The sequence below is a fragment of the Phyllostomus hastatus genome, unplaced genomic scaffold (genome assembly GCF_019186645.2).
Source record: "Phyllostomus hastatus isolate PE091 unplaced genomic scaffold, TTU_PhHast_1.1 phas_contig_40, whole genome shotgun sequence".
NCBI classification, from domain to species: domain Eukaryota; kingdom Metazoa; phylum Chordata; class Mammalia; order Chiroptera; family Phyllostomidae; genus Phyllostomus; species Phyllostomus hastatus.
Genome location: NW_025333872.1, coordinates 87802114 through 87825677, shown reverse-complemented (window position 1 = coordinate 87825677; position 23564 = coordinate 87802114). Strand labels below are relative to the sequence as shown.

Here is a 23564-nt window from a genome sequence, read left to right as displayed (position 1 = left end):
TCATTTAAGAAAAAGATTTTCTTAATGTAATATTTAACTTTAGGGCACAATATGTTATGATATAAAGAAGTTCTTCAGTTAACAATAAAAGGAAAATAATGCTAGAATACAACTCCCATTCTATATGGAAAACCATAAAAGCATATTGTAATTTATTTTCCAACTAATGCATATTTCAGAATATACATTCTAGGACAAGGGCTAAACATTCTCCTAGTCACAGACAGCTTCATTAGTAATCCTCAATACAGTATTTCTCAATGTTTCTATCAAAATAGGAAAGTAAACTTCACTTCAGCAAATAGCAGAAATTTGCTTCAAAAAAGATTTAGGAGCAATGGAGGAGCTGCAGTTGTTGAAGGTATGATTATAGGGGATGTTTAGAAGTTAGAGTGAATTCTTAAAAAATAGTTCTGAAACAGAAAAAAATATTACATCCCTGGGAATTCACAAAGAAAGGAGTTTTTGCAATGGCTACAGATGTAGCCATTGCCTTTTGGAATTAAGGCAAGACATCTATGATTAAACTGAAGCTCTAAAGCAAAACACTCTAAATCCATTGCTGTAGAATTTAAGAGGTATATCTCATGAAAACAAAATCTTAAGAGTTATAATGACTGCATTACTTAGAAATGGCAAATCTACTGTATAGACTATTCAGGATTTCTTAAGTGTGTCTGTTAATTATAAATATGCTAAAGATGCTCTGAAAAAGTAGGAAGGAGATACGATCTCTATTTCTTAGCCATTCTTTCTTCTGTGTGCCTAAATTTTTATGTGTTTAGTTCACTTTTCATTTGTGGTTTGGAATTTTTAGATAGAAATATGAGAATAAATTACAAAAATAATAGTGTCAAGGTAAATTTCTAAAAACTGCTATGAAAATTCAGCTGAAGTTTTTTCTCTAGTTGTAGTTTTTACAATTTAAACCTTCACCATAAAAATATTATGGAACATGTATCCATTAAGAAACATTATCAGACTCATAATGAATACTTATAATGTTTATTTATGAAGACACTTTCCTCTGATCAGCTTCCACTAAATGAGGAAGAGTTGGGTGCCAACCGAGAGGAAACAAGACAGCTGTATTTCCAGGGTCTATGAAAAGCGGAAGGCCTGGCGAGAGACTCAGGAGGGCTGGCAGGAATGAGGGCTGCAGTTGTGGGGTGAGACTAGGAAATTCTACCTCTGTTATGGGAAGTGACTGTGAACAGGAATTTAAGGAATCCTTTAGACTGGCTTTTTGGGTTTTGTTTCTTTTGGCATATGGATAAACTGTTACAAACAAAATCATACCAACCACACATACCTGTGAATTAAGCTCATGTACATCTAGTAATATGTACTTACATAGAAGGGGTGATTTGTTACAGATTCCAGCTGAAGGAAAAATTCTCTCCATTCCTGTTATTTATATAGACTAATATGGACTTAAAAAGCCAAGCTATAATTAATCAATTATATTAGCTAGGACTTTCATTTAAGAATAGTTGGCTGAGCACTGCATTTATATGTATATATATTCTTAAGCCTTCTGAAACCCCACGAAAATGAGAGGAATAAAAGTGGTATAATCCAATGATACAAAATAAAGAAGACAACTAATGGACAAGAGATTTCAGCCAGTTTTTGGAAGACGGAATGAAATGGTATAGACTAATGAAGGAGTTATAGACAAGTAGAACACTTAACATAAAGAGGCAGAACTTGCCCTGCAGAAACCTAACGAGGCTCCAGACTTTCGAGAATGCAAGTAAACAGGAGGTAGAAGGGAGGAATGGGCTGGAAATCAGGGACTGAATAGGACGTCTGTTTATAGAACAGTCAACCTTTCCCTACCCAGTAACCGTTATGTTCATTTGTAAGGTGCCTAAACACATTTCTAAAGCTGGTCCCCATATACAAAGAATGCTAGGTGGTGATGGTGGACTGTTCTCTTGTAGCAGTTGGCTCCTACTTACTCAACACAAAGCAGTCTGCCAAGTAACAAATCTCCTTATACAGGGTTTTCAATTAGCCTCCAAAGTGTTTTCATTCTTAAATATGAACCAATAGACAAGGACCACAACACGTCTGAGGAACATCTGACTAGAAAAAGATCTAGATAAGTAAAGAGAAAGACTAAATCCAAATTAAGTGGAGAGAATTCAGGAGAGAACCAAGAACTTAAATTCTAATAAACATCATGAACAGATTTGAGACAGTAATGCACCCATAAAACAATAATCTGCTACAATAAAGGAACCATACAACTAGGTCTTGGAAATGAAAAAACATCACTGTTGAAATTAAAATTTCATATATACGCTGGAACAAAAATTAATTGTACAATGGAAAGAGAAGGCAGTGGAATATACTGAAAAACAGGACAATGCAAAATAAATAAAAAGTTGGCCCAGGACGTTGAATGGTTGCATAAGAGAAGTTATAGAAAGAGAATGGAGCAGCTGGGAATCAGAATGGGATTTTCATGGCTGAAGGGAGACACCAGCTTTTAAACTGAAGGGGTCCACAGAGGTGAAACAAAGATATTAAAAAAGACCTGTACCCAGACACATGATTGTCTATATACAGAAGCAACGTATACACTGTGCATCTAGAACATATATAAATGTATGGATACAAATATGTATACCTTGATGAAATTAAAACAACCAATTATATACAAGTATTTAAACCATAATGAGGTCTGGGTAAAGACTGCTGCAATTTCATCTGTGGTTATTTGCACTGAACCACTATATCAAGAGCTTACATAATTATTTGTATTTATAAGTCATTATCACACTAAGAGATAACTTCATTTCATTTCATACTTGGAAAAATTCAGCATTTTAGAGTATTCATTATCAAGTATATTTCTCAATTAAGCCTCAAGTTCATTCAGGGTAAATACTGAATTCAGTTTTTTCTAGTATCTAGTATTAAACCTTGCAAATCGCAAGCACTTGATAAATATCTATTAGATGCAAAATAGTGACAACCATTTGACTTTTAATGGACGGCAGAGTAAAATTCTAAGTTCAAGAAATAGAAATATTGATAGAACAAGAAGTCGAGATTTATTTTAAAGTCTCCTTCAACGTCTAGTGTTAATATTTTTCACTCAGTAAGATTTGATATGTTTTGAAATATGGCAAGACTTCTAGGTTGTGAACATTGCAGGAGGGCGGCTTTTTTACACACTAGTTCTAAACAAGGAAGTAAGTGATACAGTTACCATCTCTATCACACACTGACTTCAGTTTTCTAAACTTACCTATCTACTTTGCCCTCTAAAGCAGGAAAAAAAGGAGAAGTAACAGGTAGAAAAAAATATTTAGTACCTTTTAAATGATCTTTAAGTCAAAATTAACATTTAGTGGATAAAGATAATTTAAGCATGCAACTCCCTCTTGTGGCTGTTATAACCACCATTAGTTAATTCAAAAACTAGGGCTCTTAAAGCACTCCGGTAAGTGTACTAGATGTTTATACAGCAATTTCAGAAAGCCTGGTCTTGACTCAACTTTGATCAGCTTCTGTTGAATAATGAAGACAATTTTTTTATTTAACCTTATTTGTAATTAGAAAAATATACCTGAGGCTCCAGATGGTACAAGCTGTACTGATTTTAGTCATTCTACAGTGTAAATGTCTAATTTCTCCAGAAGTTAAGAAAGACAGAGAATGGAACGTACATATTAAAAAAAATTACCTTCGCTATTGAAAAATGTACCAGCTATTTATGGATACAAAAATCTCAGGCTTTAAAAAAAAATGCCCTTGTCCATGTGTCCTTCATACATGTTCCTGACAATGCTTCCCCATTCCCTCCCCATTCCCCCCTCTCACCTCCCCTCTGGTTACTGTCAGTTTGTTCTTAATTTCAGTGTCTCTGGCTATATTTTTCTTGCTTGTTTGTTTTGTTGATTAAGTTCCACTTACAGGTGAGATCGTATGGTATTTGTCTATCACATGGACAAGGCCAAAGCAGGTAGGATCAATGGTGCGAAGTAGGGATGGCTGGGGTGGGGGGGAGTGGTGGGAAGGAAAATGGAGACAACTGTATTTGAACAACAAAACAAATGTGAAGAAAAAAAATGTACACCCTAGATTTTAAAATATATAAATAACACTGTATGGGTTTTAATATTAAATAAAATGAAAGAATAATGTGATTCTACAATACATTTAAAAAAAATGCTATTAGTAAATGTAATAGGCAAAAACTAAGCGAACAACCAGAACAGGAATAGAATCAGAGAAATGGACATCGCATGGAGGGATTTCAGTGGGGAGGGGTAAGGGAGGAATGGGGGGAGGTACAGGGAAGAAGAAGCATAATTAGCAGGCATAAAATACATGGGAAGAGATAAAAAATGGTATAGGAAACAGAGAACTCAAAAGAACTTATATGTACAACCCTGGGACATGAACTAATAAGGGGGGGATGCTGGAGGGTTGGGGGTGCAGGGTGGAGGGTGATAAAGGGGAGAAAATTGGGAAAACTGTAACAGCATAATCAATAAAAAGTACTTAAAAAAAAAAAAGAAAATAGGTACTTACTGAAGTTTTTGCCTGTACCTGCCTAAGTCATTGTATCTAAAAAGGTAACAATGTCAGCTTCTAAAAGAAATCAAGATTTTTCTAGATTGTAACTGTTGACAGCAGGAAGATCTGTTTTGTATACCACTGAATAATTAAAGTCACTTATTTGGTGATTGAGTCACAAAAGATTTAAAGATGGCAAATTATTCTAAAAGAACGCCTCTTTTCATTTATTTTGCCACTTTTTAAGGTCAGTCTGAAATGAAATCTTGCAACAGTTCTGCAACTGGGCCCATAATTTGAAGAAAACTATGAGAAATGATGTTTAACCTCTGTAATTATTTTAAAGAAATTTAAATTATTTACACATTAACATTAGTAGGTAAACATATGACCTCATCTTTATACTACTTTGTTGGCATTTATTTGTATATAATTAAGATGCTGCATGCAATCTTAGAGCATTAAAATACAGACATTGTCTAAAACTTCTGTTTTAGAGAAGAAGAAAATTGGGGCCCGGACATATCAAAGGAGTCTCAAAGATGAGCTAGACGAACCATTATGGGAACTGGTATGGTTTACAGCTTAAAAAAGGTTTGTACTTTAAAAGGAAATATGGTAGCTAATTTTAAGTTGTTGAGGGTATGCTGTATGAAAGAGAAATAAGGCCAGTCAATAAGGTTTTGAAGAAGTATTATAATTAAAGAAAAGACACACATAAGATTTCTGTAGTTGTTTCAAAATCTTGGAATGGAGAAGAGCTTTGTAAATAAGATATAAAACTAAGCCCAGAAACCAGAGGAAAAAAAGATTGATAAGTATGAATATACATAAGTAAAAAACAAAAAATACTTTTATTAAAGTCAAAGTAACATTAGAATAAACAGACTACGCATTCTATAAAAAACAAGTTCACAAAATAAGAAATACAAATGGCTTAAAATATTTGAAAATATGTTTAATCTTATTCATTTAAAAATGTAAAATAAAAAATACCTTAAGGCATTTTTAGCTACAGAATGACAAAGACGTATTTTTTCCAATCACCTACATAATGATGGGTGGGGTAGGATGAAAGAAAAGAACGTTCTTAAAAATGCTGCCTAAACGTCCCCCATTTACATATGGGGAAAAAAATAAATATTCTACCGGTTTACACTCTGGTAGAGGAATGTGTTTAGAGTCTCAAGATTAAAATTGGCAACACGAGTGGTGCCCTTCACCAAGTATTTCTGGCTCTGTCTCCTAGGTACAGTAGTTTCACCTTATTTGTAGTTTCTTTCACTTTCTGTGGTTTCAGTTACCCTTGATCAACCATGGCCTGAAAATACTAAATGGAAAAATCCCACAAGTGAACAGTTGATAAGTTTTAAAATGCCTGCCGTTCTGAGTAGCGTGATGAAATCTTGCATATCCTGCTTGGGATGTGAATGTGTTTGCCCAGACCTCCCTCCTACCCTTGCTACTCACTTCTTGGTTATCCCATAAACTGTAGTATCTCAGTGCTTGTGTTCCAGTAACCCTCATTTTATTTACTAATGGCCCCATAACACAAGAGTGGTGATGCTGGCCATTCAGATATGCCAAAAGAGAAGCTATAAAGTGCTTCCTTTAAGTGAAAAGGTGAATACAGTAAATAAGAGAGATAGAGCGAAGGGGGGAGAGACATTCACGTAATTTTCATTACAGTATATTGTTATAATTACTCATTTTATTACTGCTGTCAATCTCTTACTCTGCCTAACATATACATTTAACTTTATCACAGGTATGTATGTACAAGAAAAAACATAGTGTATATATAGCATCTGGTACTATCTGTGGTTTCAGGCACTCACTGGAGGTCTTGGAACATATTCCCCACGGACAAGAGGGGTCTCTGCGACACTGTAGAACTGAGCCTCCCCATTCTGCCTGAATTTGGTGTGGCTATGTGACTTGTCTTAGCTAAACAGTGATGTATGCTGGGGCAGAGACTTAGTGCTGATTTGCCGTATTTCCTTTGTCTTGACCGAACATTCATGGAAACAGAGAGACTGAGATTCCCTCAACCTGGGTCCCTGAGTGAGGATGATATATAACAGAGCCCACCAGCTAATCTATGCCAAGTGAGCTAGAAATAAATCTTTGTTGTTTCAGAGACACAGTTTGTCACTGCAGCACAAACAAGCCCAAATGAACGATACATCCATCAAAATTAAAAATACACATATCCTGTGACACAGCGGTTCCACTGCTAGTAATCTCTTCTGCCAACATACACACAAATATATATATATACACACACAAAATTTTTACTGTGGCAGTTTGTAAAAGCAAGACTTGGAGGTTTATCAGGAAATGTCTGGTTAGAGATTATGTACAAAATACTATGCAGCCATTTTCTAAAAAATCAGATCTACACTTGTTGACCTGGAATATTTAAAAAAAAAAAAATATATATATATAAAGGTTAAAGGCAGAGCAAAATACTATGTTCCATTTATATAAAGTGTTTATATATATAGATATACTTGATACATAATTTCAATTTTCAGAAGAATACAAAATGAACTCGTGAATAGCTATTGGTTGTCTCTGGTGAGGCAAACTTTTCACTATACACCCTTTTGTTCCTACATATACTTGATGTCTTTAAAAAAATTTTTGAGTGTAGTAAAATTTTAAATTGACAATTCTAAAATTTATATGGAATAGCCAGAGACCCGCCAAACAGCCAAAATAGGTTTGAAAAAGAAAAAAGTACAACTTATGGGTCCCAATGACAAAACTTACAAACTAAGTAACACTAATCAAAAGAGTGTAAAACAGGCATAAGGATAGACATAAAGATCAAAGAAGAAATTAAAGAAAAACAGTATCAAGGTGTCATTAAAAATGTTTATAACTTTATATGAGTAATTTTTAAAAACACTGTAGTTTACTAGTTAGATGAATACTAGAATGCTACAGATGGATTTCTGTAGAGATAATGGAGAATGAGAAATCAGTTTTGGCAGCAATGTTAGTTCTATAAGAGCCTCTGGCTACTATAACAAAACCCAGGAAGCAGGCTTCCTTCCCAACCCAAGAAAATTGGTTTGAATGAGTTGTCTGTATTACAAAAAACATAGTTCTATAAATGGGAGAAAACACCAGAAAGTCTCAGAATATAGTGAATGATTAAGTGTTTATTGGTACTTTCCAGAATTAGGTAGAGTCAGGTGGTATGATTGAAAGGGAAAAATGTAGAGATACCTGGTCAGTATCCCTACTACTGGTAAACAACTGCATTTCAATTTGTTCTTAGTAGGTAAAATAACTCTTCTTTATATCTACAGGGTTTTAAGCTAAAATTTCTCTCTAACCTAATAGTTTTTTCTACTTGGCACTCATTTTTGTCTGATTCTTGCAGTACTTTAAGGACTCAAATATAATTTAATTCCTTTAGACTGGTGGTTGATACGGTGGCAGACTTGGTGATGAGATGAGCAGTGTCCTGGTAGAAGTTTCATTAACTTACTTCTTTTTCTTCTGCTCATTCTATAGAAGAGGGCGTATCAAACAATGCATCTCTCACAAACATAAATTCTTATTTTTGAAATTTTTATTGTAGCATTTTTAGATTTCAAATGTTAAATGAAATATAAATGCAAAATAATGCATTTTGGCTACCAAATTTATTTATGTATGTTCCCTCTTCAATTTCAGAAAATATTTTCCTGTGATTTTAGTACCTGGCTCAACTTATTTTTCTGCTCTGAAACAGTATGTCCCAGGAGCTTTAGGAAGATCAATTTCACTGCACAAGGCAGAGATAGTTCTTTCCCCCTTATTACCCATACTACACAAATTAGAGTTCAGGAAAGATCCTTGCTTCAAGATCAGTATTACTCAGGGCACCCCATTTAGTATTGTGAGTGAGTGCTGTGTAGACTGTACAGCATCACACACAAGATAACACCACAAAAAAAGCATTTTCCAGAAATGAACAATTCTTTGATTTCACTAGAACCAAGTCAAAGAAACACTAGATAGAGATTTTGTCAATGCATAAACCAGGGTCAATACCAATTCCACAGTAAACAGAAGGAAGTGAGATGAAAGGCTGGAAGTGAGAGGAATAGCACCCCCCCCAAACCATGTGCCCATACATAGATAATACAAAGGCAGAGAGCCCTGCGAACGTTAGGAAATTCCATATATTATGTAAATATGTATAAAAAACAGTGATCACGGTTGTTATAGCTATCTGAAGGTTGTTAGCAAAGAAAAGTAATTTGAGTGGCAGATTCTGGGGAACCCTGCTGTTCTGGGGAGGCTGTGATCTCTCAACCAGAGCCTTTACTCATCAGTACTTTTTTTAACCTGTATGTGCTTTTATAAGGTGCTCCCTGCACCTATCCAGGGCCTTACTTTCTTGTTTTATTTCTAATTATATCTATATATTGTGATTTCTTTCTCTATAGCTGCCTGTTTTTGTTTTATTTTTTATTGAGTGATATTTTAGCTTCATGATTCTCAAATTGAGGCACATGAAACCCCCATGATAGTGCAGCACCAGGGGCTGTTATATGAAGCTACAATTAAACCTGGAGCATCTTTCCAGAAGGTTGATTTTGAAGATCTGGAAAGTCACTACATTGTCGTGGTTAAGCGCGTGGGCTCTATTGTCAACTTTCTAGGTTAGAATCTTGACTCTGCCGCTCATCCTTTGGTAAAGTACTTAAACTATCTGTTCCTAAGTATTTTAACCTGAAAATAGAAATAATATTAGTTCCTACTTTAGAGTTGGTTTTGAGAAATGGGCTTTCAGAACAGTGCCTAGCACACAGTAAGTTTTCAGCTGTTATTAGTTATTATATACCTTAATATGAATCACTTCCCCCCCTTGAGGAAGGATGGGAAGATAGGAAATGCTGGGGTGTGGATTTAGATAGGGAGACCAGGAACTACACCTCACTGAAAAGGTGACTTTTGAATAAAGACCTGAAGGGAGTGAGGGAGTTAGCTTGGATTCTGGAAGAAGAGAATTTAAGACACAAGGAACAAACAGCAAGTACAAGGGACCTAAGGTATGCCTCCTTTGTTTAAGGAACAGCAGGAAGCCCCATAGGGCTGGAACAGAGTGAGTGTGGTGGTGAGTAAAAGGAAAAGAAAGTGAGTGGGGCAGGGACAGTAGATTAAGAGGAAACGGTGAAAGCAGGTAGGCTACTGCACTAATTCACTTGAGAGATAATGGTGGCTAGGATGAGAGTGGTGAGTGACAATGAGGGTGGTAAGAAAAGATAGAATTCTTGATATACTTTGAAAATGAGAGTTGATAGGACCTATTGTTAAATTAGATGTAAAATTTTGAAGTTTCTGGCTTAGTCATTAAATACAAATTAAGTTGCCATTAACTATGATAGGGAGAGAAAGCTGGAGTGGGGGTATGAGAAGCTGGGAGGTGGAATGTGAGAAGCTGTTTCAGACTTAGTAAACTTGAGATGCCTAGTAAACATTCAAGTGGAGATGTTAAATAGATATTTAAATAAGCTAGCTTGAGATTCAGGGAGTAAGTCCAGGTTAGAGTTATAAATTTGGGATTCATTAACACATTAGATTCATTAACATATTCTAGTACACTCACAGGTCACTTGATGAGGACCTGTTTTGAGATATGTGTTGTCAGGCAATTTCACTGTCACACAGACATCGTGGAGAGCACTTACACAAATGGAGATGATAAACTACACACCTAGGAGCCTACTGCTTCTAGGCCACAAACCTGTACGGCATGTTACTGTGGTGAATACAACAGGCAACTGTAACACAATGGTAAGTATTTGCGTATCTAAAGATATCAACATAAAAAGTTCACTAAAAATAAGGTATAAAAGATAAAATGTGTGCTGTGCTGTAGGGGTGGGGAGAGGTACGGGACTGTGTAGGGAGGTGCCATCTGTGGGACAGTAGACACCAGAAGGGGGTGGGGGCAAGAAAAGAGGGAAGGGAGAGAAGGCAAGAGAAAGAGACCCAGAGAGATAAAGCCTGAGACCAGAAATAATAAAACAGAGAGACGGGAGCCAGAGGGAAAGAACCAGGACTGGGGAGAGACATAAAAAGTAATGGAGGGAAGGGAAGTGAGTATGCCCGCAGGAGAGTGAGGGTGAGTGTGTGCACGTGTGCCTGTGTGCACGTGCAAGGGTGCCCAGCCCTCTCTCTGGCTCCCTGACCAACTCTGGACTCCGGCCACAGTAGGGTGCAGATGGATACCATGCTAATAACACAATTTGTTTAAGCCACACAGAGGTAGCAGTAAATTCAACACCTTTGTCAGGTCTAGACTTTTCTTTCAACATCTGTTTTAATCTTATGGGACCACATATGTGCAGCCCAGTGTTGACCAAAATGTTGTGATATGGTGCATGACATATTTAAAGTCACAAGACTGAGTGGGATAATCTAGGACACAGTATGGACAAAAAGAGAGGCCCAAAGATTGAGCTGAGACTCTGACCTCATTTCTTAAGTAACAGTATGTGAGCAGGCAGAGAGATGTGGAAAAACCGGGAAAGAATAAAAGGAGAGGTGGAAAGCCTCATGTAGAGTCCTGGAGGTCAAATGAGCAAAATGTTTCAAGAGAAGCGAGCGCCCAAGTGTGGCAAATGCTGCTGATGCAAACATCAAGGACGATGAGAGGGCTGAGAGACCACCACTGGGTCTAGGAACAATGCTGTCACGGATGACCTTCATTCACAAGAGCAGTTTTGGTCGACTCATGGAAAAAATCCTGACTAGAGTAGATTTAAGACAGAATGGGAGAGAAATTGGTAATAGCAAGCTTAAGGAACTTTATTTTCATAGGCCACCTAAATATAAACATCTTATATCTAGTTCAATACAAAATTCCCCTTATCAAATTATCTTACAAAAATTTTACTCTCCTTTTAAGGGTCAGCAATTCTCCAAACACAGGAAACCTGTTATTTCGATGGAAGTAGAACAGAAGAAAGAGGACTTTAGGGGAAAAACAGGAATGAAATCAGTGGAACAAATAATGGTATATTAAAAATCACATTCTGTTGAACTAAACAAAAATGGTTCTAGTCACAGACTCACAGGGGAGAATGTTCTAGCCCAGCTTCCTGTGCAATCAGAACCACCCATGCACCTTAAAAACAAACAGGCCTGTTTGTTTTTAACAAGCACACGCACACTCAGGCTTCACCAGGCACCAATTCTAACTGAGCAGGTCTGGATGAGCTCTGGGCATTTTTATTTTTTAAAAGCTCTGCAGGTGATTATAGAATCTGGAAGCACCATAGCTCAGGTTAGGCTGAGACTCATTAGAATATAATTGTTGAAAACATAAAATAAGCTCAAGCTCCTCTAAGAAACTCAGCAGTAAAATCACTTTAGAAATTCTAAAAAGGGCAAGTGGTACTAGCAGTGGTAGGGGGCTGCATGCTGCAAGGCGGGTGAAGATACAGCACACTACTTGGAACAATTCATTGGGGATACAAAGATGACAAAGATCTGTCGTTATTCTAAAGGACTCAGAGCTAACCTTCAAATTTGCATAAATACTCAAGAAAACAAACACTTATCCTCCACTTTCTTATCTGAAAGAAGTTTCTCACTGAAGACTGAGCAACTTAAGGGGTCAGATAAAATATGACATGATAGAAATGATCTCTCCTTCAATTAATAATTATAGTTTAGTACTATGCCAACATCAACCAGTCTATTACAGAAAAGAATATTCAAGTGAGATTAGATTTAAAACCTTATTAACAATTCCAAATAAGAGGAAAGGTTCCATTATCTTATTTTTTAAGGGAGTCTGGCTGAAGGAGACAAATATTAGGATAGGATTCAAATTTTTCTTTAGATTATTCTAGGAGTCATAGCAGTAAAGACTTTGATATAAAATAAGACTAACAACATGGTATTAGAGAAATGAAGACAATTCTACCGGTCAAAGGTGGCAGATTTACTGTATTAGTTCACTAAGTCTTATTAAAATGTGTGTTTTTAAAAATTTTATTTGCAGAAATTTTAAAGGGAAAGTGATTATCACCACAGTTAAGACGTAACTGAAAAAAACATGTTATAAACATGAAGAGAATAAGAGTTGATTATTCCAACCATTTGATAATCCTATCATTCAAACTTCAAGTGATACCATAATAAAATTGAAACTTAAAATTTATATAAACACTGGCAAATGTCCTTAAAACAGTATTATTTAGGGCAACATTTAAGAGATGAAATAATGCCGACACCCATTCCTGCAGTGAAATGAAGTGTACGGCAACAAGCGCAGCACGGAGAAGGATTCCCCCTTCAGCGTCATTACCTTGTGTGTAGGCAGCATCGTCAGATCCCATACTCAACTTCCGTGCTTCACTTATTCTATCCACATGTGCTAAAGTAGGGTCCGTGAGGTGTTGAATGTTCTCTGTTTCTACATAATGATCAGGATGATTTAGAAGGTTTGTAAGTTCAAAGGTAGGGGACACAACCCCTGGTGAAACAGCAGGGGGTTTATTGGGAGAAACTGTAATTTTGAATGTATATTTTGTATTGGGTTGAGTGACCACCACTCGAGGAGAAGTTGCAGAGTTATTGCCTATTGCTCGACTTTTGGGAGGGTGGTGATGAATAAAGGCAGGACCCATGCTCACTTGCCCGGACATATTCCTGGAGGCGGCAGATGCTCCAGAGTTTGTGGATATGACGAGGGTAGGCTGATTCCGGATGACCTGCTCATCTCCTGTGGCGGCATTAGCTGAAATATAGACCTTAGACTGACTGCGGGACATCACCTCGTCAGTATTTGGAGGACTGGTAGCAAAGTAAACAGTGGGCTGATTTCTATTTAAAGTCTGGCTGTTGACAGAAGAGGAACTGCTGGAGGTTCGAGGTCCAGAAGAACGTAATTTTGAAGAGTTGTTCCTTTGTGGAGGTTCAAGTTTGATTTCGATCTGGTTTTTTCGAGATCCTGTTGAAATATTCTGAATGTTATATTGGCTATGGGCAGAAGACTGTGAGCTACCAGATGAATGAATTGTTGGTGGTTGTGGGGTAGTAGGTGAACTGATGGGCATGTAGACGTGGGAGGTCTGGTGGCCTTGCTGATTTGGCTGCTGGGCTGAGGTATGTGACAGAGGGTTAGATGCAGGATAAGTAGTCCAGGGACCAGGCTGTGAAGGTTGATAGACTTGCTGAGAGTTCATGGGATTAAACTGGGACACCCAGCCAGAATGCTGTTGTGTCTGCCGAGTTGTACCACTAGGAGTTGTAATGTAAGGCCTAATATAGATAGAATTTCCCTGTGGACTGTTAAGTACCGGTGGAGGTACACCATGTATATGCAAAGATGTAGGAGTATTTCGACCAGTCTGGATATTTGGGGCTAAAGTTACCATAATGGGATTAAATCTGGGAGTATGTTGAGAAAGGTTAGATGTTCCTTTGCTGCCTAAGTGAAATCCAAGATGTGGTGCCGAATTTGAAGCACCAGATGTGCTGGATATTCCAAAAACGTTAAAGCCTTGAGGAACTTGAGCTGGTGCTGTCTGTGGCTCCTGCTGAAAGAGTTCATTATTGGACTGGCCACCTTGAAGTTGCCCATCACTAATGCTGTGCGTCAGAGTCCTACTTCCATTCATTCTATTTCCTTCTCTTCCATGGTGGTAAACATTCTGGGACTGCAAGTCCAAGTTGAGAGAAGTCATGTGATTGCGCAGACCCGAAATTCCAGAATCATCCGAAAAATTCAAGTCTCCTTCACCATAAAGATACCTTGTACTCTCCTGAGAGAGAACTGCACAGCAAGCATCCAGGTTATTATTATTCTATGAAACAAAATAAATACAGCTTGATGTTAAGACCAAAAGTGAATGCTTATACTCATCACTACTTAAATATTACATAGTTAACAAAAAATTAGTTAAAAATAACATATATTTGAAACTTATTTAAAAATGAAATCTGAGCACTGAACATTCAACTTAAGCATATAATATTTTATGGTTAAATATTTTCTACATCAGGTACTATATAAAAATTTTTAAAATGACCTTTTAAATTAAAAAAATTCTAAAATTCATAGTCATTTCAATTCCTTACATGCTTCTTCCTAACTTGTGTTACAAAGAAAAAAAACCACACACTTATATAAATGAAATATATGCTCAAAGTAGCCTCCAGAGTAACTGAGTTGATATCTCTCTTTAGAATAGATAGCGCCATATAAAAATCTACTCCAGCCATAACCCCCCCAAAACCAACCAGATGTTTCTAAAGAATCCTCAAAAGAGACTAACAACTAATCACAAATCACCCATAACAATATTTACTGAACAGCCCTGACTGGTGGGGCTCAGTGGGTTGGCTGTCACCCCACAAACCAAAAAGGTCCCTGGTTCAATTTCCCTGCACAGCACATCCCTGGATTGTTGTCCAGGTTGGGGGTGTGTGCAAGAGGCAACAAATTGATGTTTCTCTCCCTCCCTTCCCTCTACAAACAAACAAACAAACAGAATATAAAAATATTTACTGAACATGTATGGAGACTGAGACTATGGAAACTCTGACATATAAAACCAAACTTTTCCCTAGAAGAGCTTGCAACTTGGTGAGAGACAAACCATGGGCTTTTGAAAATGAAACATCATTAAAATGGTGAGTATTTGCCAAATAATAACTGGTATTGAAGTTCAACAGAGAGTAAATTTTGTAGGGCACTGTAGAAAGGAGACAGGACTCTGTTAATGAGGGAGGTAATACTTGGTGGATTTCATAGGATATGTAGGATTTGGCTAGAAAAATATTTTTGGTGAAGAAAATGGCATGAGTAAAGGAAGATAAACATTATATTAAGTAAAAGCATGTTCTAAACAAGGTGACTATAACAGATTATCATCATCTGGCTGAAGTTAAAAGGTTTATATTGGATATTTTGAAAAATAAGTTGTCAGAAAAGCAGGCTGGGATGAAATAATTGAGGACTTTGAAAAATGAGTCACACTGGCGTTTGGACTTTAATATAGGCAATGGGGAGACCCACTAAACATAAATGAACAGAGAAGTGAAGACACAAAGGGTCTTGGGAAGACAAGTCTATTGATATAAGAAGACCTGTTAGAAGACATGACATAGCAGAAACAAATTATGAAAGACAACAAGTCAACAGTCAACAAAATTTGGCTACAAGAAGAAGAATTCAAAGAAAACTTGAGAATTAGAAGCCTGACAGAAAGGAGGCAGTTTTAGATATTAAAAAAAAAAAGATGAATAACCAAGTTAAAATGTCTATAGGTATTTTGATATGAGATATAATCCTGTTATAGAAAATTGAATTAAAAAGGAATTTTGAATTATTTAAGAATGACAGCCCACAATTTGAACAATAATGCAAAAGAAAAGGTGATTTGATTTTTTTCCTATGCCAAATCAACAGCTCAAATCTCTCATGCTATAAAAATCTTTTTATCGGACTCCTAACTCTGGCGTTAGTTTTTCAAATGTAATTTAAAAATTCATCACAATCTTTTATCAACTCATTACTCCTTATTATAATTAGATTGTATCTTTAGCCAAATCCAATTGGTGCTTTTTGCTTCAAGCTAACTTTATTGCTATTCTTGTAAATTATTCTCTCTTCTAAGCCAAAGCTCACAAAGACTCCAACTTCTCATCTCTGCCAACATTTCCAAATTAAAATGTACATTCCAAACCAAATCCAATCCCGAACTTGCTTTCTAAAAGCTGGCACTCATCTTTACAAAGTCTTCCTCTCTAATTTTCTTGAGCTCTCAAAAATCCCTTCAATACTTTATAATCTCTGATTATTTAATATGTTCTAGTCCCAGATATGCCATAACTCACATTACTTTCTCACCAGCAAAACATAAAGGAACTTACAAGGATTTTATAAGGCTACAGTAGAATATAGAATAAATATAACAAATTCCCCTTTATCCATCATCCATCATCTTTAACAATATTTGATATATGGCAAATCTTTTTTCATTCAACTGTGTATGACCCAAATACTCTCCCCACCAGGGTAGCTTAAGTCTTAGATGTTTTGTTTTCATCTATAAATACATCTGTATGTATCTTTAAATAATCAGGACTTTAAAAAAACCCCCAATCATAATGCCATTAACATACCTTAAAATAATCAATACTTAGTATCATCTAATATCCAAAGAGTTTAAAGTTCCCTGTCTGATAAATGTCCTTTTAGTTTGTTTACATCAGGACCTAGGCAAGGTTGAATTATTTGACTGATATGCCTCTTATGTTTCTAATTTTTTTTAGCCATGTGTTGGAAAACTTGACCCTCTGTCTAATAGAATTTCCCATCTGGATTGGCTGACTGCACCCTGCGGTGTCAATATCCCCTGTATTTCATCATAAACTAGTAGTTGTAATTCTACAGGTGTGAGCAGGTTTTGTACAAATTTTTGTCCAGACCCTTTACAGGGTCTATTCGTTAATGCATCACACAAGCACAACAATGTCTGACTTTTTGTGATCTTGAAGCTGACTGGTGGATTCTGATGTCAGCTTGATCCAGCTAATGATTTTTAGCAGGTACTGATGATTACTCTTTAGAACTTCAATTTTATTAGGGGATGCAAAATGGTGATAGTGGTGATATCCCAATTATATGATTTCTTCTTCCTCATATTCCTTCATATTTTAGCTCCAATTTTTCCTCAAAGTACTTGCTTTCTTCAACTATTTGGTTAGTCTTTGCACAGAAGAGGCAGGATAAATACATTCTTTTTCTTTGCTGGTTTTTAGAGTAATGAACTGGTACCCCAACAACCTCCAAAGGTGACCAAGATTTATTTTTTGCATCATTATAAACTCCTATATCTTTAACATGTTGATATGTGTCAACTGACTGTGGTTATTATATCCTATATTTAGGCTAGTGGGAATAACTTCAAGTTGGTTTCTGTGTACATATGCCGTGAACCCAGCAGTCTTAATAGCTTCCTTGCTTTCTGATATGACAACCTGTCCGGATGACTTTGTACACTCCTTACCCCAGACCTGGAATCAGCTATTTCTCAAATAAGCCCTAGGTACTTTTACTGGGGAACTTTACAGGGTTCTTTTTAAGTGTATTGAAACAGGTGGAGTGAGTTTTTAAAAGGTTGATAGTCACTGCTTTTTTGTATATATACAAACCTACAATCTCTTCGAAGCTTTAAAAGAACCTGAATCGTAATTTCAGTTCCTCGTTCACTCTTCCCCAAGCTTCTTGTGCAGACATGCAGATTACAGATGGTAATTAAAGTAGGTATATATTGTGATCATCCTTCTCAAACTCTTACTCATTCACTCCTTCAACCCACTAGGCAAGTAGGAAGAAATACAGTCACTGCTCCTAAGGATCTCACAGTCCAGTGGAGGAGATTTATGTGCACACAAATACAACACAGAATGGTAGATGTTTTAACAGAAATATGGATAAAGACGGTAGGTGGAAGTCATCTGAGAAGTTATCAACTAAGGATATGATACTTAAATACTAAATTTTACAAATACTGAATGAACACTTTAATACATTATTTTGAAAAGACATAGCAATTCTAAACTTATACAGATTCAATTGTATTAAAAGAATAGTGAAAAAATCAGTTAAAAAAAAACCCCAAAGTGCTAACTATGCTATATTTTCACACTATTCTATAATTTGATCAGAGTATTAATAAATTTAAAAAGTATGAATTACACCTGATGATAATATAGCTACCTTAGAGAATCTGGAGCACAAGGAATTGATGTGAGTAGTTCCAGAAACAGGGTGCATTCTTGTTCCATCAGCTAAAAAGCACATTACCTGAATGCTCAGAATGATTATTAACTCAATATGAGTATGGTCCACTTCATAGGTAATTGGCAAGCAAAACGGGGTTCATTTTAGTAATCACTAGGTGTTGGAGAGCATGTCGTAGGAAGCTTTGTTTTTGTAAAACCAGATTAACACAGTAATGATGATATTACTGAATGCACAAAGGAAGTTCTAAATCATCTATGCTCTCACCTATACATACTGATATGTTTTGCTTTCTTAATACAACCTCTTGCAGATCATACTGTAAGAGTACATAGAGTTCTTTATTTTTGGAATATATTTTAAATAATTGTACAAACGGCTCTGTGTTTTAGTTCCAGTTAGGATACTTCAAAATCTCTATAGCTGTGCTATCAGGTAAGTGTTACGGATGGTTCTTTCAATATTAAGTCTTATAAAATTTTATTGAAGAACATACAGTATTTTTCTATGACTCACTGAACATTCTCAGCATAGTCTTATTTTATCACGAAATTTTATGTGAAAAGTTAGGTACCTGGGACCTAGGGGAGATACCTTCCCCCACTATCTCTGCTCTTCCCCATACTTTATTTAACTTCTGAGTCCATTGTTATTACCTTTCCCCCCTTTTATTTTTTTTCTTTCACATCCTATACTGACAAATGTGGACTACTGATTCACTCACCAAATATTTATTATGGGTCTTATATTATTACTGTTAGTACTGGCTGCTAACACTTATCGAACATTTTTTATGAATCAAGTATCCTACTAATTGCTTTACCAGCATTATCATATTTAATTCTCTGTAAAGGTTTTTTATTCCTATTGTGCAGCTGAGAAAAATGAAAATCACTCCTAGGTAATTGTCAAACTTGAACTCAAGTCTATCACCAAAACATAGGCTGTTTATTATTTTTAATTTTTTAAAAATTTATTTCTTCCCAGCTTTACTGAGGTATAATTGAGAACTAAAAATTGTATATATTCAGGTTATACCATGTTTTTTAGATCTACACTGCAGTGATGTCATATATGCATATATTGTGAAATTAAACAAACAAGTTAATTAACATACCCACCACTTCACAGAGTCAACTTTTTTTTTTTCTTGGTGGTGAGAACACTTAAGATCTACTCTTTTAGCACTGCAGTATTATTAACTGAAAACATTTTCAACACTATATTACATAAAGAGCCAGGCACGTTGGGAGGATTCCCATCAGTTGAGGACGACTACAGCATAGGGTGTGAGAAAGAAGGAATGGGCAAGCGATCAGCTGCAGGAGGCAGGATTCCCGATTCCAGACCTAGTCAAGGTATGAACTTTATTCTGAAGGTATGGAGAACAACAATGAGGTTTAAGCAGGTAAATTCATGTTAGAATCTGCATTTAGAAAGACTTTGGTGGAAGTCAGGAGGACGGACGGGAGAGTAAAGGCAGGTTCACACCAATTAACTGTACAGATAAAAGGTAATAAGGGTGTTAACAAAATGTAGTCCTTAATAGCAAGTATAAATATTGAATCTTTAAATTAATATAATTTCAAACTTTAATTTGTCAGGAGTAAATAAATCTTGAGTCCAAATTACTTTGTATACCTCTATTTTAACAAATTGAAAAATAGTTTTTGATAGAAAAACTTCCAGTTTAATCAAATGAGAAGGCACAACCATCTTAGTGATGGTTAGTGTAAATATTTAGTATATGTAGAATCATGGATTTCTAAAATTGTACATACTAAGAAAAATATAAAAATGTATTAGTTGTTTAGTAATATTAATTGGAAAACTCACAGAATAAATTTAAAAATATAAAAATAAACTTTTCAGAATTGGGATCTTAGGCTCTGTCTAGTCCATTTCCTTCACTTTTACAGATAAGAAAACTCAAGTACAAAGAAGGCATAGTACTTGCCAAATATGCTTGAGATGCCTATTTAGGATTAGAACCCAAAAGTCTTGACTCCTATTTAATGACTTTCTCACTTTCACATGAAGATCTGGAATTCTCCTGGCAAAATAGGAGGGGGACAAGTAAAGCAAGCTCACAGTAAGTATAAACCATGTATCAATGCTTTATGTTGGGATCTTGTTTAATTCTCACATCTACTTTACAAGGTAGGTATTGTCCACATTACAGATAGGGGTACAGAGACTAAATGACTGGCTCAAGGCCACATGACTACCAGACACCAAAACTCATTTCTTTTCATCATAGCACATTAAAGCCAGTAAGAAGATAAAAGAGTTTTCTTCTCATGTTTAAAAAAATACCAGGTTTGTATTAATAAATTCAGAAATCATTGAACACTGACCTGTAACATGCACCTGGATACAACAACTTCAGGTACTTCAGGGAATTTTTGTCGCAGGTCATGCAAAACCTGAAAATCAATTTGGTGGCTTCCTTGGGCCATTCGTATATTGCCTGATCAGGACTATTTGTACAGTAGGCAATTCTAGGCCTTAGTGGAAATAGAACTCATCTCTTCTGTCCAAGCATTTTCTGTGAAAGAAAGAAAAAAATTTTAATGAGAACTGATTACAGAATGAATATTGTTGTGGATTTAAAATTTCAATACAAAAGGGTATTGTGGTCTAGTATAATATATTCTAGATTTAATATAAACTATAAAAATATTACTTAGTCCTATAAAGCTTTATACTATCTCTTCAGTTAATAATTCCTGATGGAGAACTTTAAATTGTCTAATCCCTCCATACTTTTATGCTTTATAATGGCTATGCCAAAGGTATTTAAGTAAAGAATTACTGTCAAGGGGGTCTTCCCTCATTCTTTCAAAAAGGGAAACTGAGTAACTACTGACTTTTTCCCTTCATTATTAGAAGACAGCCTGAGGAGAGGAATTCTCACTCTACACAAAATTAGAAACCTAAATAAGTTTGGTTCTGGTTCTACAAATAACTTTGCATGCTTTGTTTAAAAACGATCTATAACCCAATACATTTGATTTTTTCTCTTAATTTTCAGACATATTTAATACTTAAATGTATAACCAATTCATTCTCAGGGGCTTAGTAGCATTTTACTTCATGTTTCTATTAACACATTGTATGTGGGAAATGTATTTATGCATTTTACGTTGACTGGTAGTAGAGCGTGTGATAAAAACTACCCACAAACAATGTGTTAAATACTAATGCTTGCCACGACCCCCTATCCCACCTGCAAGGTTCTGATTTAATTGGCTGGGGAGGAGCCTGGACATACACATTTTAAAAAGTTCCTCAAGTGATTCTAACATGTGGCCAAAGTTGAGAACTACCTGCCTTATTTTTATTCTTAATATTCCTAACGTAAACCATGTTGGTTCTTGAAAGCTTTTTTGGGATATAAATAAGTATGTAAGTATATTAAACCTATATACCTTATTAAAGTATTTAAAATCATGGCATTTGCCTAATAATTAAAATATATTTCATTTTAGGATAAAATTTAACAAAAGGCAATCTCTTTAAAACAAATTTCTTATATGTAGTATTTCTTTCAACCACAGTAACATAACCTTAAAAAAAATAGAAGCCCATAGACTCTACGAATATAAGAACTGGGTCTCTGATCCATTATTGCATATCTAGCACTTTGAAGACAGTTTTCAGCATAACAGTAGACATTAAAATATTTCTGAGTAAATTTAGTTATGATAGAACTCCTGAATCCTCAACAGAATAAAAGCTTACTTAGCATACATAGTAAAGCTTTTCAGCTTTTTATTATCATTTGATTAAATTTTACTTAATTTAATAATACTTTAGCTTGGTTACATGTCAAGTGAAAACACTGCCAAACCAAATTATCTGCATTATAGATTTCCCAAATCTATTTCTATATAAAACACACACACACACAGACACACAATTTTAGCACTTAAAGTCTTTCTATAATAGGGTTGCAGAAAAAAAGAGAGAAGTATTGAAATTAGTAAATGATATATTTAATTTTTTTTATTTATTATTTTTAGAGAGAGGGAGGGAGGGAAAAGGGATAGAAACATTAATTGGCTGCCTCTTGTACATGCCCCATCTGGGGACTGATCCTGCAACCCAGTTATGTGCCCTGACTGGGAATTGAACCAGCAACTTTTGCTTTGCAGGATGGCACCCAACCAACTGAGCCACACTGGCCAGGGCAATAAGTAATATTTAAAAATAATTTAAGGGGTACTGCTCATCTCGAGAAAGCTGCCCTTGACTTCAGTCAAGCTATCAGTTCTCTGCCCCTTCTTTTGGGCTAAAACTGCTGGAAAGGGTTGTTTATATTTATGTGTCATTTCCTTCCTCCTTCCTTATCTCTTTTAAACCTACCACAATCAGGCTTTCATAGTTTTTCCTCCACTGAAAGTACTTAGCAATCAAAGCAGTTATAGACCTTCAGGTTGTCAAACCCAAAGGTCAGTCCCAGTCCTCATCTTAGTGAATCTCTTAGTCACTTCCTCATTCTTTTTAAAATTTACTTATTTAGTTAGATTCCAGGAAGGGGGGGGGCAGGGAGGGAGAGACAGACAATTTATTGGTTGCATCCTATACTCATCCCGACTGGTACCAAGCCTGCAACCTAGGCATGTGCCCTCACCTGGAATCTAACCCGTGGGACAGTTCTTCAAGGAACTGAGCCACACCAGCCAGGGTCACTCCCTCATTCTTTAAACAATTTTTTCACTTGGCTTCTGAGATTTATACTCTTCTGGCTTTCCTCCTACCCATTGGCAGCTCCTTCTCAGTTCTGTCAGATTCTCTTGCTTTTCTGGAAGTCTAAATGTTGGTGGGCTATGGAGTGCAGACCTAGGGTTTCTTTTCAAGGTAATCCATCCAAACACACTGCTTTAAACAGAGGCTTTACAAATTTATATTCCCAACTCCAAGGGAGCTCTCCCTCTTGAGTCCCAGACCGATAGAGTCTGCTGCCTGCCTGACATCTCCTTCTGGATATCTAAAACTCTTCATTTTCCCCCATCTAAACCAATTCTTCCCCAGTCCTTCTCATCTCAGCAAATAATAGTACCATCATTCATCTAGTTGCTCCTTCTCTAAAGTCCCATAGCCAATCCATCATCAAGTCATCTGAAAACAAATATTCTGAATCTGACCACTTTCCCCATCGTAACCCACACAGGTCTCCTAAGTGGTCTCCTCCCTGCCTTCACTGTTCGGTCCACATGCATCCCTACTCTAGTGAGCAAACTGATCTTTGTGA

General features: G+C 36.1%; 1 protein-coding gene across 5 annotated transcripts in view; it reads right to left on the bottom strand.

Annotated features, from left to right (window-relative positions):
- TAB2 (TGF-beta activated kinase 1 (MAP3K7) binding protein 2) overlaps positions 1-23564 on the bottom strand; it is a 75545-nt gene that overhangs the window by 13733 nt on the left and 38248 nt on the right. For all 5 annotated transcript variants that reach the window (XM_045843352.1, XM_045843350.1, XM_045843354.1 and 2 more), the window contains 2 exons: positions 20665-20855; positions 12860-14360 (listed from right to left, as the gene is read on the bottom strand). In XM_045843352.1, the coding sequence (XP_045699308.1) occupies positions 12860-14360; positions 20665-20766 (1603 nt within the window). In that variant the 5' untranslated portion in view covers positions 20767-20855. The remainder of the gene's footprint in view (positions 1-12859; positions 14361-20664; positions 20856-23564) is intronic.